At 39.6% G+C, this 15508-nt stretch overlaps 1 protein-coding gene across 1 annotated transcript; it reads right to left on the bottom strand.

Annotated features, from left to right (window-relative positions):
* Positions 1 to 1547: 1547 nt before the first annotated feature.
* Positions 1548 to 13881, bottom strand: zpld1a (zona pellucida-like domain containing 1a). The gene is made up of 11 exons (XM_049592163.1): positions 13787 to 13881; positions 13085 to 13198; positions 12562 to 12782; positions 11582 to 11763; positions 9581 to 9653; positions 8993 to 9090; positions 5752 to 5832; positions 5480 to 5651; positions 4146 to 4248; positions 3671 to 3700; positions 1548 to 1723 (listed from the first exon to the last, which is right to left on the bottom strand). Exons 2-11 carry the CDS (start codon positions 13188 to 13190, stop codon positions 1548 to 1550), a joined length of 1242 nt encoding a protein of 413 aa, XP_049448120.1. The 5' UTR covers positions 13191 to 13198; positions 13787 to 13881.
* Between the last annotated feature and the right edge of the window lie 1627 nt (positions 13882 to 15508).

Here is a 15508-nt window from a genome sequence, read left to right as displayed (position 1 = left end):
AAAGTTTGTCCATACTTTAACAAACCTATTTCCATATAGACACTATACCCTTCTAATTTCTGCTCTGTTGAAGTTTTTTGGTCATATCTGTCATTGGGAAAGAACAATCAATGCATCACATCAGAGAGGTCATTTTGGAATGAAATGAAAATCGACATATTTTTTCATTTACAAGACTTTTTGGTTTACATTTGGTTTAAATTTTTTTTTTGGTCAAGTGTTGTTTGATTTAGTTCCTAAAAGCTGTGTGATCTGCAGAATTATTTTTTTTCCATGCAGGCAACATGGGTTGTCCTGTTGCCAGTGGTACTTTTCCTGAAGGCCGTACTCAGGGTTGAGCAAAGCACTGTTAGTTAATCTCCTAATAAAACAGGCAAGAAGATAATCACAAAGCACAGAGCTCATTATATTTAGAATGGAAATACAACATCATCAAAGTATCTGGTCTCTATCAGGTAAAATTAGCCTATCTAACGTCAGGTTTGTGTATCTGATAACCAGTTTGATCATAGTATTATGTGCTATATCGATGCAAATAAGAAAGTGCCTCAGAAACTCTGACCTCATTGTCATCCCCCTGTTGTTGCTGACAACAAAGTCCCTCAGTCACTTTTATGAGGAAATCCATACTGTATGTTTAGAAATATGACACAGGGCAAGTTTTAATCACAAGTCAAAGTGCAATATTTGCAATACGCACAATCGTACACAATTTGTACATTTCAGGAATAGATCATCAATAACATTTGAAGAACACAGTTTGAGAAAGTTACAAATAATGGCATTTGGTACATGTACAAATGAAACTTAACAATTTTATTGCTGCCACATTGCATAAACTATTTAAATTTATGTGAGTCAAATACATATTTACGTACAACAGACCTGTCAAGTGATTAATCATAAGACTACATCTCTAATGTGTAGCAATATTAATAAATTAAAGATTTATTCCAATTGTTATATAAATATACTTTCAAAAGTTAGATTTTATCAAGAAAACTGTAAGCTTAACATCCAAGCCTGATGCTGTCTGTTAGTTCACTTAATCAATCAATCATTTGAGTTTTAACTTTTAATTGTATATAATAGAGTTGCCCTCATTCTCTCAAGTTATATTCTTAATGCAGTGCTCTTATATTTCTGCTTCTAAGCAGGAAATGTGAATTTTACCAACATATCATGCACTATCATAAAGTACTGTAAGCCTTGTAATTGATCCTATACCCTGCAATGAAAGCTGTATAGCTGAGGTATTGAATTAAGTTATGAGTATCCCCACTATGTGGGTCAAAGCTGCATGACAGTTACATGCAGGGTGAGGCCTAGCCTGCCACATGGTTGAAACACAAAGAACAGAACAACATATAAAAAGTCCTGCTTCACTTCTACACTAAGGCACATTGTACAGACCTGTTAACAGTTTTCTAAATCAACATCCTGTAAAAAGACTACATGCACAAACATCATGTCGCATCATGTTGTTTGCCCCTCGCTTAGCACTGTCAGTTGTGGAGGAGTGTCTGCAGTGAGTTGGGTTCAGGTGCTCAGTTGAAGGCTGGGTTGCGGACTCCAGACAGGCTGCTGACAGGAGCACTCTTTCCTTTGAGGAGGGTTAGGGAGAAGATGAAGAAGCAAACACTCATGACGCCCAGGATGATGATGCCTGAGATGAGCGCGCTTGTCACTGTGTTCATCTGAAACACTGGAGCTTTCAGATGGGCTGCAAAAGCACAAACACAAATAGACAAACAAATCTGTTCACATTTCTTCCACCTTTGCAATACTTGTTCTTCGCCATGAATGCAAAAATCCCCCATACAGCAGCTGCCATTGGTGATACACAGAACATTTGTCAGTCCAGTGTATTTAATGGTTTGTTTTTCTTGTTCCTGCAAAAAATCACACAACTTTTAATGTCACGCTGAGATGTTTTCAGCTTGGCTATGGTGGTGTTTAATAGCAGAATATGACTCAGACATCCAAAACACCAGGAGTCAAACAACATCAACGTTCAACAATCAGGGGGAAAAGGAATCCATCAGAACAGCAGATGTACCAATTTCTTCACTGACATTTGACTCAAATAGACCAACACATAACAAAGCCACATGATATTCTGCATTTGGAGCACAGGAACAACTCCTGCACCTTTTCTCAACTAAAAAACACACTCTCTTTGCCCATACTCTACTTCATTGCGGTCAATTAATCTTGCTTTCTCCACCCGTCTGAATGCAGTATTTTCTGGGGGACTTTTAAATAAGCACTCTGTGCTGTGTAGCAAAATAACTAAATCAAATACACAGTGTGTTGGACTGGCATTGAGTGGTGAGGATTGGAGACTGCGTAAACTCCCGGTTAGGAGTTCATTGTTCAGGAGATTTTTAATGGGAGCTGAAATATCCACAGAGGTCTCCAGTTCTCTACAAAAAAAGGAAATCTACTGTTACAAATCAGTGTTTCTCCAATGCTGTTCTGGTGGTCATGGCTAAGCATGTATCAATGTGTGCTCAGCTTTTTTCTGATCCAGGCATTTTAGTAGGTTTCTACCAGGAGGTTTTTTTCATTTGCAGAGGTCCTCTTTCTCTCCAAAACAAACGGACGTGCTCATTAAAAGTGGATAAAACACAGAATAAAGCAGTTTCAGGTTAAAAAAAAAAATCTGTGTTTTTCTGACACTGCTCATTGCAGAGTGGCTACTAACTATTGTGGCTGATGCGAAAAATCTGAATGAGCCCCTCCAGCCTGTTCTCATTCCAAAATAATCAAGTACCGTGGCTTTGTCAGTGATTGATTTCGGCACCTGACGCCAATGGCCACATCTCTAGCGGTACGATACTCCACCAGGCGGTGTCAGTTTCTAACGCAGCTGGCTGCAACCTTTCAGAGTGTTCTGATATGCCACTAGTTGGGCAGATGGCACCTGTTGTGGCAGTATGATATGCTGCTGGACGGCATCAGGTTGAAATGACACCAGTAATGATGTAATATAAAGAGCTGGAAAGTCCCTATGGGGTGGGAGGGTGGCAAGGTGCATGGGACCAACAAACCTCAGACATTCAACTGGGAGCCCGGTGTTCAGGCTTCTTGTATGAATGCAGAGCCAAACCACAAAGTTTTTTTCTAAACCTAACCACGCACTTTTGCTGACATGCCGGTGTTGGTAGCAGCGTCCTAGAACATCAGCAGCAGACACAGGCCACAGGCCACTGAAAAAGTGGCAATATGTGATGATTTGGGATGAGAATGTGTTTGGTTTTTTCTATTGTAGAAACATGGCAGTGCAACATGGCAGACTGTGGACAAGGACCAGCTCCCTTTTTTAGATATAAATGGCTCATTCTAGGTGATTAAAAACAAAAGAAAATGTGCTTCTTATATGACATTCCATTTCTGCCAGTATACTTCCTAAATCTTACACAGTGGACCTTTAAGTGCAATCAGTAAAGGCGGACTGGGGGAAAAGGGCACTTAATATAACTCATGACAAGTACTGAACATTACAGGATAACAAGACATCATGGAGTAGAAGAGTACATGAAGAAGCTTTTTCTTCAATTTAAAGGCTTTTAGTATTTTAGATGGCTCCCTAATATATAATTAAAAGGCACTTTAAAGTCCCCTTTAAAGTGTCATTTCACACAATGGACAGAATGTGAAGGCTTACCCAGCTGAGAGTTGTTGGTTGGCGTTTCCTCTGTGGAAAGAAAAGTAAAGGGCATTTAAGGGTAATACACTGTAATCAGTACAATGCTCGACTGTACAAGGCGTGTTGATCATTTCTTGTACAGTACTTGAGTCAACAGAATGTCTTCAGGCGCTCTCTGACTATCTAGGTCACCCAGACAAGTTCTCACCATAACTCAACATCCCAGTGTCAAAAGTACCATTTAATACATCCGATCTGAAAATCAGTGCAGGTTTTTAACAATTCAGGGAATTGTTAGAAATCACAGCAAAAAGGAAGAACTGTTAAGTTTGCAAGAATTGAAAGAGCTTATATAAGTTTCAGGTGGGAAGAAAAGGCTCCTCAGACAGTGACAGTGCAGTGTTGATAATGCCAGGAAGATAAAAGTGGTTGGTGGGAAGCTGACACTGAGGGAGAGGAATAACAGAAGAGAAGGAGTGTTATTAAACTGTACCACTCCGAGTGATGATAGGCCCCGCAGTCAGGACAGCATTCCCAGTAGCAGCGTTTGATTCCTTTCCCTCTGAGACGTCTCTCTTTTTCCTGCTCCCACAGATCTATAAAAAAGGCAAAGAGAGATATGATGAAACCACCCTGATGTGTCATGGAAAGGTGATCAGGGAACACCGACTGGATGGCTAATAGGAGCTATTAATGTTGCCATTACACATTTTATAAACTGTATTTTTGTGCTTTTCTGGGTCATATAGTCACATGAAATGAAATGTATAAATGTTTTGATTTTCAGATAGGACTGAATGTGTATGATGATTTGAATACAATTATTTCCCATTTCTTCTGTTCCATAAAATATTCACATTTAGTGACTGATAATATAAAAAATAAAAGAGGCATGAGGAAACAGACTTCTTAGAGAGTACTGACTGAAGGAAGGAACTAACCTCATTACCTGTTTAAATTAGCCCTCAACAGTTGCCAATAAAACATTGTTTGGAAATGTGAGTAGGAGACAGTCACTTAAGATGGAAGAATATAAACAGCCTGTTCTGTAATAACATCTGACAAACATATCTGATATTTTTCTTAATTGGCAGAAAAGATCACAAGTTTTATCTAAAAGGGAGACATATTCTTCTTTATGAGCAAAGGGAATATGTGCAATTAAGTAGATTATATCTGTCAGTAAACACCTCATGATAATATATAGACCCTGACAGTCTGAATAATGTCGTCAATACTTGCTTATAATAATTTGAAATTCAGATTTTGTTATGACTAGAACTGTACGGGTAGCTCAGCATGCTGACTTGGTAATTGATTTTGTGTGGAGGAAGACGTTTTCAGATCCTTTACTTTTAAAAGTACCAATACCACAATGTAAAAAAAACTCCATTATAGGTCCTGCTTCCAAATTCCTATTTAACTAAAAGTACAGACGTATTAACAGTGAAATGTGCAATGTACAATATAAAATGTAAAATAGTAAAAGTACCCATATCGAATGACCTAGTGTTACATCATATATTTTATATTATTTATCATATTATTATTATTTATACTGATGTAAGATGACTTTAAATGTAGATAGTGGAGCTAATGTTCACAATTTTACATTCAGTTGTGTAGCTGAATTCATATAATAATTCAATATATTATATGCAATGAGGTAATCTGTGGTAGATCTTTCCACATGTGAGGCAGAGCACAGTCACATGTTTCCATGACACAAAGCTGTAGATGGGTTTAAGAGAGATATTGACAAAATATGTGTGTAATATTTTATTGTAATAGTTTGTCATGTGTGAAAGCATCATTTGTTAGACTCACTGGCATGAGCATTGGACAGTCATCTGCTCGACACAGCTTGGTGACGCAGTGCAGAAAGACAGTGGACATCTTCTGGTTCTTGTGCTTTACAAAGCGAAATACTTCAAAGGCAAAGCGGCCCATTTGGCTCTTCCCATTTTCAAAGACGGCGGTCTGGGGGTCTTTTTCACAGCTGGCTCGGGAAGGGAAAAATCAGCAAGTATCATGAGAAAGGAGAGCAACAGAAATATAAGAACTGAATTAAAAATGATCTGTTTTCAAATCTGAGTTACCTAAAGAAAAGGTCATAGCGGAGGTCATCGTTGGGGTTCCCAGAGGGGGTGGTGTAACAGTAGTCCATGAGAACGTTCCATCTATTTAACATTAAAGATTAGTTAACCCATTTCATAGACTTAAAGGCAAAGGAGATCATGTAGATAGAAAGGGCTGCCCAAAACCTTGGTGGCACTTTGCTCATCTCTAATGGTAGGTGAAAAGTAGATGGTCACCAAAATGATCTTTGTGTTTCAATAGACATAACTGCCATGTGACATTAATACCCTGTCACCAAGAAATTACATTTCTAAAATTACTTATTTGTTTCCAATCATGTTTTGCAGGGAAATGCAGTTACTGCCTTGTCTTTGTTTCCTTACAAAGTTTTTCTAGTGTAGTAAGTGTTACATCCATGTGAGTCATTGGGGGATGGTTAAGATGTAGTGTACAAAGCGGCGGACTTTGACGCCAGGGACCGGTGTTCATATTCTGAGTCCTCCTTGTGGCAGATGGTTGCACTTAAATGTACATAAAGTACATAACCTGTCTTCAAGACACTGTTGACTTTTTCCCCTCCACTCAAAAATGTGCTTTGCTTATTGCCTCTTCACTTGGATTTCGACAATAAAAGGCTATCTATACATCAGTCTGCTGAAAGAGGAAAGTTTCTCTGTGCTCATCTTATATCTCACTTTAACACATGGACTTACCAGTAGGATTTTTGTGATGTTTGGAGCCAGGTGTGGTCCTATAAGCAACTTACACAAGTGTGATGTGGAAACTTAATCCATTCAAAATTGAATTCTTAATGAAGTGGGAGACATTGTGTGTCTAACAATTAAACTTTTGAACAACAATATTTGCATATTTATAGAATAATAATTAACAACTCTTTTTTATTATGTTGTAGAAAACATAATCAGAGGGGCACACTTTCATAACGGATTTGCTGTTGCATTAACATGTTTCTAGGGGACAGGGTTGGACATAGGCAAAGAGTGAGATCATTTATAACCTGTGACTAAGGATAAGGTGGTACGTTAAACAATGAGCCACCTCCCTCCAAAACCTGTCCTTGTTTTTACACCCTCCTCCCATCAGCCAAACTGACTACCGCACCCACCACCTGCCCCACAGGCAGATCAAATGACCAGTGGTGAACTGGGACAAAAGAATCAAGGGCTTAGGTTTTTTCAATATTTGGGGAGGCACAAGAAGCAGCCATTTCTCCTCCACCCTTCCTGCACATGCACACACACAGACCTATTACACATTTACATATATTAATTTTTTTGTCAAGCTTCACAGAGGCTTACATCACAATAGTCTTACAATAAAATGACCATAACTCCTGCCTGCATGTGCACTGCAAGAGAAGAGAGGGAGAAATGCAGCTGCTGTGCTGAGGCGCTGACTGATTTTACTCCGAGCAGCCAGCAAGCCACTAAAGGATCAAAAAAGTTCAGGTTAAATGTCTTTTTTTGGCCCACATTTCTCTGCACATCCCTTGTATTTTGTCTTATCCACTTGGGCTCTCTCTTTTTTAACCGCAGATGCTGTATAATGAAGGCGCTGAGCCAAAGGGACAGGGGTTTAAAGCTGTGATTGGACTCGCCCAGTGTCAATTAGAAAAATAAACAAAGTGGGCCAATCTACTGTTTTACAGGCCGGTCAGACAACAACAAGAAAACATAGCTGTGTTGGCTCAAGAGGCTCATCGGGACCCTGGGAAAGTGCCTGATATGCCATATGGCCAGCCCACCCCTGCATCTGACGTCAATCTGGAGACTAAACATAGACATGTTCGGAGCCAAAGGGAGGACATATCAGTATGACAGAAGCAAATCAAAAGTAATTATTTTAGAAGTAATAACAAAATATCTTTTGACTTATTTGTCCCTGCTGCCACTGGCCTTTAAAATAGCTGTGTGATTTTTATGTTGTATTATATTTGCAGGCTATTTATTTTATTGGATTTACTGGTTGTTGCTTGACTGTTGGTTACTACTAGCTAAACAAATTGCTTCTCTGGAATGATAAAGATATCCTTGATCCTTGAAAACAAGGGACTTCCCAGAACTGTGAAAGGTGCTGCTGCTGGTCATGAAATCCCTGAAGAATCATAAAATTTAAAGACATTTGTACTTGTCAGAGAACATCAGGGAATATGATCAATTCTCTGGAGAGATCCGTCACACTTAGCAGAATGTATTCCAGCTTTCATATTCAATGATACCTGGAGAGGTCATATTCACAACCCAGTCAGGAATGCCAAGTTTAGGTTATGAAAGCTGGTTTTTTTTTTGCTTTGTTTTGTTTTGTTTTGTTTTGTTTTGTTTTTAAATCAAAGACTGCAAGGGCCAGCAGTGTGTTGTACTGTACCACGTGATTTTCATGCTGTTGAACAATGTTTGAGTCTCTCAGGGACTTTCTTTCATAATTCATGAGATCAGATTGCAAAAAAAGATTTAAAATCAAAGACAGGTTCAAAGCCATAGTCAAGAACAGACTTTCACATGGTGTATCCCTGCACTCTATGTATCCACAGGAGCAGCTCACCATAAAACACATAAGTCCTTTTCAGGTGAACAGAATGACACAGTGAACAGCCTGATCCTTCTTAAGTCCCATGAGAATTTAAAGAACTCAATGACTTTAAAACTCTCTGTAAGATGTGTTTTTAAAGTCAAGCTGCATTTCTCTTTAAAAACCCCCCAACTCATTACTTAAAGTTGTATAAAATAAATTAGTCATATTCATACTTTATATTTCTTTTACTTTTACTATGATCTAGCTTAAACTTCCTCCTGCAACACTTGCAATATAAAGAATAACTTTTTTGTCAGGTCAATGCATTTTGGCTTGCTGCCTTCATCGGGTCATCAGGGGCGTTAAAGTTGTTCTTTATACTACAAGTGTTGCTGGAGTTTTGATCTCGTTAGTTTTTTCTCTTCTCCATGCACCTTAAACGTACCTGCTTCTCTATCACCTAAATATAGGTCAGTGGTGTTGTTCCTCACATTGTGTTGCAGCCAAATGTGTCATTTTACAGTCCTGTATTGTTCTATATGGTGAGTTTGGGTGTGGGTCTCTGACACTGCACTCAATGACAATCCAGCAACTTGGCAGAGGACAAATGATAATGGACAAAATAATATGGTAACCCACACCTTCCAAAATAAAAACCTTTAGTTTTGATATGAACACAGTGTGCTGATGACATGTTGAAGCTGCATGGCTTAGATGTTGACTGAGTACCTCCTGTCCAGGTTAGAAGCTTTTACAGCTGCATACACCCGCGTCTTCAGGGTCAGCCCTGCCATCGGGATGGCCAGCTGCTGAATGTATGATGAGTCCTGCACATAAACCACAATATCATTTCAGCATGTTTGTCACATTCCCTGATGAAAGCAATTTCTTCAGTTTCATTCCACTTCATGAATTCCCTCATATCTATCATCTGGTTTCCACAGATTCCCATAAACTAGTGTTTGGTTCAAACTGACAAGTGAATTTAGCGTAAGATTTGACATGAATTGAGGGTATATAGAGTATAATCTTCCCCAATTACAGGATTAAAGGTAATTTGCTGCCTACTTGGCTGGCATAAAAGGGTTTCTAAGCCTTTGGTATCCTCCCCATCTCATGCATGTTTCATGTTACATGTTGCAATTGCAGATGCAAAAAGGTGCAGATTAAGTTAATATTGCTGCAGAGCTTCGTACGCACTTTGATGCATGCTGAGTTAATCTGGCTTTGGTATATAGTTTATTCTCCAGTGCAACAGCGCAGGCTCCCCTGTGCAGCAAAATAATAGATATTTTGTTTGAACTGATGTGAACTTACGTTGTAAAGCAGTAGATTCAACGTGCTGACGAAAGTACCATTGCTTTCCTTCACTGAGATTGCAGCTGCTGACCTTAAATGAAGATAAAGAAAAGATCAAAGCTGCGAACAAACTTTTTTTAAAAAAAATCAGAAAGCAGTTATGTAAGCACACTGTAGATGTTGCTTTACTTGTTAGTAGTCATGATATCAATAAGAACAAACTTGCTTGTGTACGAATGACATACACATTGTCTTTACACCATATCTGAATCATACTGTGCAGAGCATGGACAACCTTTTATCATCTTCCACTTTAAATTTAAATTCTGGGCAGCACGGAGATGCAATGGTTAGCATTGTCGCCTCACAGCAAGAGGTTTCTGATCCGAACCTGGAGTGGGGAGCCCTTCTGTGCAGAGTTTCCATGTTTTTCTTGTGTGAGTGTGGGTTTTCTCCGGTCCTCCGGCTTCCTCCCACAGTCCGCAGACATGCAGGCTAGGCTAATTGGTGACTCTAAATTGTCCGTAGGTGTGAATGTGAGCATGAATGGTTGTCTTTCTCTGTGTGTCAGCCCTGTGATATTCTGGCCACCTGTCCAGGGTGTACCCTGCCTCTCACCCAATGTCAGCCGTGATAGACTCCAGCCCCCCCCGCGACTCCTAACAGGATAAGTGGTTATGGAAAATGAATGAATGAATGAATGAATGAATATATGAACTTTAAATTCTGATTAAAGCAAAATGCTCTATTTTCATATCATTATTAGTTCATCTAAATTAAGCCATGTTGTCACACCAAGGCCGGTGACTGACTTACTAAGATACATGAGGCGGATACAATAACTGAAGTCTTCAAGACATTAAACTTTGATTGGAATAAAAATCAGGTTGATGACATTATTAATGTCTAACAACATTAGAATTTCATGCTGTGTAGACCTTAATATTATGACCCTGGGTTGTGTTCTCCATGCATTATGATTAAATATCGTCAATTATACATCACGAGGGTATTGATGATGTGATATTTAAAAAGATGTTGGTTATTTAACAGCACTTTTAATACCAACAAAATATCAGTGTCATCTGCTGTCAGTATTCTACATTAAATTGGCGTCGGCATCAGACGTTGGCGCAACGCAAAATTTTGGTCACCTGCTGTATGTAACCTAAATTCAATCAAATATCAACATCTAACGACATTGGTGGCCAGCTAGCTTGTGAAATATGATGAAATGTAAAACAATAGCTCCAGTATCTTTTTGAAGCTGAGAATGTTAACGTATTGTTGACCCACAGTCAAAAACATGTTCATCCAACTGCGTGGTTTTCCGGCTGTGGAGTCGTTTCTAAATGCTTTGTACTTGTACAAATATTTTATCCATCATGGGAGACAAGATAACAGATATTCAGTACTTGGGTGTTGTACTGTATTAATTATTAGTAAAAACTGAACAGCATCAATTCTTGCAAAGACTTCCTAATTTGTTTCAAGCCTGTTGCAGTGAATTGCAGACTGCCACTAAATGGTTGATGTTGTTAAAAGCAGTTTCTGTCTCTTTTTCCGTGATGTTTGTAACAATATTAATTGAATTGAAGAAACAGATTTTTCATTCATGCGCCCCGCCCAAATAATAATGACTACTTTGGGTTGTGGTGTTTATCAATGTGTAATCATTTAAACACACTAACCTTAAGTACTTGAATAAATCTGAATAGTAATATCAATTTTGACAAATGCAAAACATATGAGTAAATTTCTGAACCTAGGTTGACACAACACATCAGTCCATACTAAAACTCCAAAAGGCTTTGCACTTTTTAGAGCTTTCTCAATTGTAATTAGTTGCGGATTTTTGTCCTGCCCTGTATTTCAGTTGTCAAAAGCTTTTCAAAGTTTTTTTTAAAGCAAATAATGCCAACAATTAGTGCTACTCAGTTCAATTCATAGCTTGCTGGCTCTCTATAGCAACTAATTAGAGCACTTTTCAACCAATTAAAAAGTGGAAGTTAGACTTACGAGGCCAGCTGTGTGTTGTTGACCAGGTATTCCAGCGGGTAACTGCAGCTGAACTTATACAGCAGACCTGGCAGGTAGCTGATTATGGTGGGGGGATCTGGTGTGTCGATATACCCTGATATGTTTCCAATCTGCACCAGTGACAGGTTCCCATAAGCGTTGGGTCCTTGTGCTGTGGACACCTGCAATGAACAACATGAGTGTGGGGTTAACACTCCTCCTCCTGACTCACTAACCGACCGCCATTATCTTATCAGACACACCGGGCAGGGACCGATAACATCAGAGCATGCTAATGCACCTCACTAATCCCCAAATCAATCCCTCTTTATCTAAGAACGAACCCTCCGGGAACTGTCTCGTTCCATACAGCTCAACACTCAGCGAAAAACCATGGGGGAGAGACAGCTCGCTCAGCAGAGATTCACTCTAAACTCCCTTTAAACTGTTTTAAGAATTGTTTTTCACTCATCATTCTGACAGGGCCTCTAAGATCCAACATCAGCCCCTTTGCCAAGATAATGAGTCATTCCCATGCAGGATAAACACAACTTGTCAGCATCAATATGGATACTGTGAATCAGACAGCTGGCTGAGATAAAAGACACATTTGATCGTTTTGCTGTTTTTAAAGTTTAAACTTCAGTTTGCATTTGCTCTGCCTGAATTAGTTAGCACACAAAATGTTTTAGAGATAATTGTCAAGTCATCTAAGACTATGAGCCATTTTATGACAGTTTTCAGCTGGCAGTGCCTGCTGTGATTCATTTCTGAATGACAGCACAAACCTTACATTATCTACTCTTTACGGTAAACTATATTTTATTAGCATTAATTATATTTTTTCGATAGAATATTTCTGATAGGTCCTAATTACCTTAACGACATAACCTTAACAATTAAAGCACCAAATGTAACTCCATCATCAACAGTGTTAAATGCCTGCCAACAATCAATTATACATTTCCTGCTTTTCTTACCACCAGGACATTGCCGCAGGACTCCAGCGTCGCCAGGCTGATACTGAAGATTACTACAGTGGGAAAGGTGTTGTTATTGATGAAACCTCGACAGTGTGCATCTCCATGACGACCATTGAGGGCCAGGTCAGTGTCGGTGTAGCCAGAAAAGAGGACAGGGCAGAAGTTGATCTTGAGGGTAATGGTCTGCACCCCACAGTACACACTGATATCCCTCTCGGCTGAAAGGCACACACAGACATAAACAAAGAGTGAGAGACGGGCGCAGAGAGACATAAAGATTGGTCACAAAATATTTTGTAATTATGTTTTAGGGAAGAAAAGCAGTTTTGGGATTACAGTCCAAAACTAACATGTTAAATTTTGTTTTAAGCTCAAATCAGGAGCTAGGTTGTGGACAAACATTTCATTGTCTCCTCTTTGGAAAAGGAGGATAGTTTGAGGAAAACTTTCCTTGAAAGAGACATTCACATGTGATTTCAGTCCAGTAATTTGGAGGAAAGAAAAGGTCTGAGTTCCTCACCGGGGAAGCGGCTGTGAAAGTTGGCGTCACAGTTGTATCCATTGAATTGAGCTCCGAGTGATAAGGCCTTACTAAACAGTAAAAGAATCAAAAATATATGTTCCATTTCAGCACCTGAAATAGAACAAGAATGAGCACTTTATGTAAGAAATCCAGTCTATAAACTTCATCTGTCACTTCAGAAAATAACAGAAAGTGAAATCTATCATATATTTAATTTTTTTTGCTGAGAAAAAGGCAAGATATTCTTGTCTAAATGTGCTAATGTCAGAGGGGAAGATTTTCCCAGAAGATTTCAGTTATCTCACAACGGCTTTGACTTCAGAGGAACATCTTTCATATGCTTGCCAACCAGAATCAAAGCAGAAAAATGTCACATGGAATTATCTTTGAACACCTACAGCTTTGGCAGCAAAGTTATAAGAAATGGTGCTGGATAATGCGCTGATAACTACAGTCATTTCATCAAGTATAATGGCTTATCTCTGTGTGCACATCTCATTGTCCGCTGAAAACCTCTTATCGCATAATTGTTGTCAGTCACAGATACAGAGTTTCAGTCCTGAGGAAAGAGCTAAATTCAAGGAGTAATTGCACCAAGTTTGTAGGTAGCGTCTCTATCTCTGACAGCTGAAGGTGTTCCTCCTGACAGCTTGAGGTTAAAAGGCAAACCGTTGCTCTCGGAGAAGCAGAACCACTCACCCTGGTTCCTGGAAGCCAGCAAGTCAGCGGTTCTCCATAAGCTTGGGACAGACGATGGAATGGTCCGCACAGCATCCCTACCCGGCAACTAGAAACAGGACTCGGGACCAGGGGGGGAAAAAGGGATCCTACACATAAGAGATTCATTATTTGAACATGTCAACAAAAAAGGGCTGTCCGGAGTGAACATGGGAAAGTCCATCAAATTTGAATGTGTTATACAAATCCTTTCACGTTCGCAGAAACATGAGCAGGTTTTGAAGTTTCCCACTCATATCCTTTCGGCCCAATCTGGCTGTGTCACTGCTCACAAATGGTTTGACGCCGCATGAGGTCCAGTAGCGGTGGGGGGGAGAATTATCTTTTCATCGCTCCAGTGGCCCTGGCCTGCTGACTGAGCCGTTCCTTTCTCCCCAGGCTGGTCGGGAAGTGCAGAGCCAACTACACGGGCCTTTGGCCCCCAGAATCCACACTTTTCATGCTTTGTGTGCAGCAGTCCTCAGTCAGCACAGCAGCAGGCAATCTGCTTGGTGGGGCTGCGAGCTGCTGCCGGCCTCCTACCTGATCCCCAAACTTTGATTTCTGGTCACTCCCACCACAAAAAGAGAGCAAAGAAAAAGAAAGCAAAGTTCATGGAGTTTCAAGGGATTAGCCGATCCCATCTTCCATATGGACAGCAGTATATGTGAAGGGCTTGCTACAGTGTGAACCAGACAGAGAACACACAGGGATCCTGTGAATATGGAATATGAGATGGAAATGACATTGCAGTGGCAGTTTCGAGCAAACTTCTCACTTTAGGTCAAATGGAAAACAGAAGAGGCACTTGTTTGGCTTGTTTTTGAGAATCCACCTACAGGAACTTTTCCTCTCCACTGAGGTTTGTCATCACCACGATCATTCCACACTATCAAGCACAGGTTTGCCCGCAACTATATACAGAGGCCAACAAGGGCAAATATGCTATAAAAGCCCAAAACATTTCCATTAGGAGAAATGTGCTGCAGCTGCAGAAACAATGCAGATTCAAAAACACATATGGAAATCAACAATAAAATAGAATAATGGAAAAAAATACCTGCTGCAGAATGTCAAAACAAATGTACTAACACACAGGTGCAGATGTCAGGGAGGTCACAGAGGACATGTTACCCTCAATATTTGGAACATGTGGATGAATAAAAACATTAAAGTAGCACAAGCCTTTTTTTATATGTCTAAATACATTTTCACCATAAGCTGATGCAGAAAATGCACACAGTGGTGCATAAAAATTCACCAGAATGCAGGAAATTAAGGGTTTGATGCTCAAAATTTTCTAACAAAGAACCCCCTGTTTCCAATCTTGAAACTAATTTTATGCCCTTGCATTAAGAGCAAACAAATACAGATATGAAAAGTCAAAAGCAGCAAAACTTTGAAAGCAAATGCAACAGAAAAATGCTGCATATGTAATCAACACCACAGAAGTTCTCCAGGCCTCTAGGGGGAGTGCTAGTAAGAAACTAACTAAGGCCAAATGTTAAAAACAACTATACCTTTTTATGTCTCCCCTTAGAGGCCTGTTAATGTATTTGTTTTGGCTTTCTGAAGGACATTTTACCATTTGCAGCACATTGGCAACACAGCTTTCACAATGGATGACATCCTGTTTTGAAAACAACAAGGAGTATTTGACGAGTACTCCAGGAAATAGTCCTAAAACCCAGACATGAGTTAGCA

Source organism: Epinephelus fuscoguttatus, linkage group LG12, assembly GCF_011397635.1.
Source record: "Epinephelus fuscoguttatus linkage group LG12, E.fuscoguttatus.final_Chr_v1".
Classification (NCBI taxonomy): domain Eukaryota; kingdom Metazoa; phylum Chordata; class Actinopteri; order Perciformes; family Serranidae; genus Epinephelus; species Epinephelus fuscoguttatus.
Note: the sequence above shows the minus strand (reverse complement) of the source record. Positions and strands in the feature narration are given on the sequence as shown.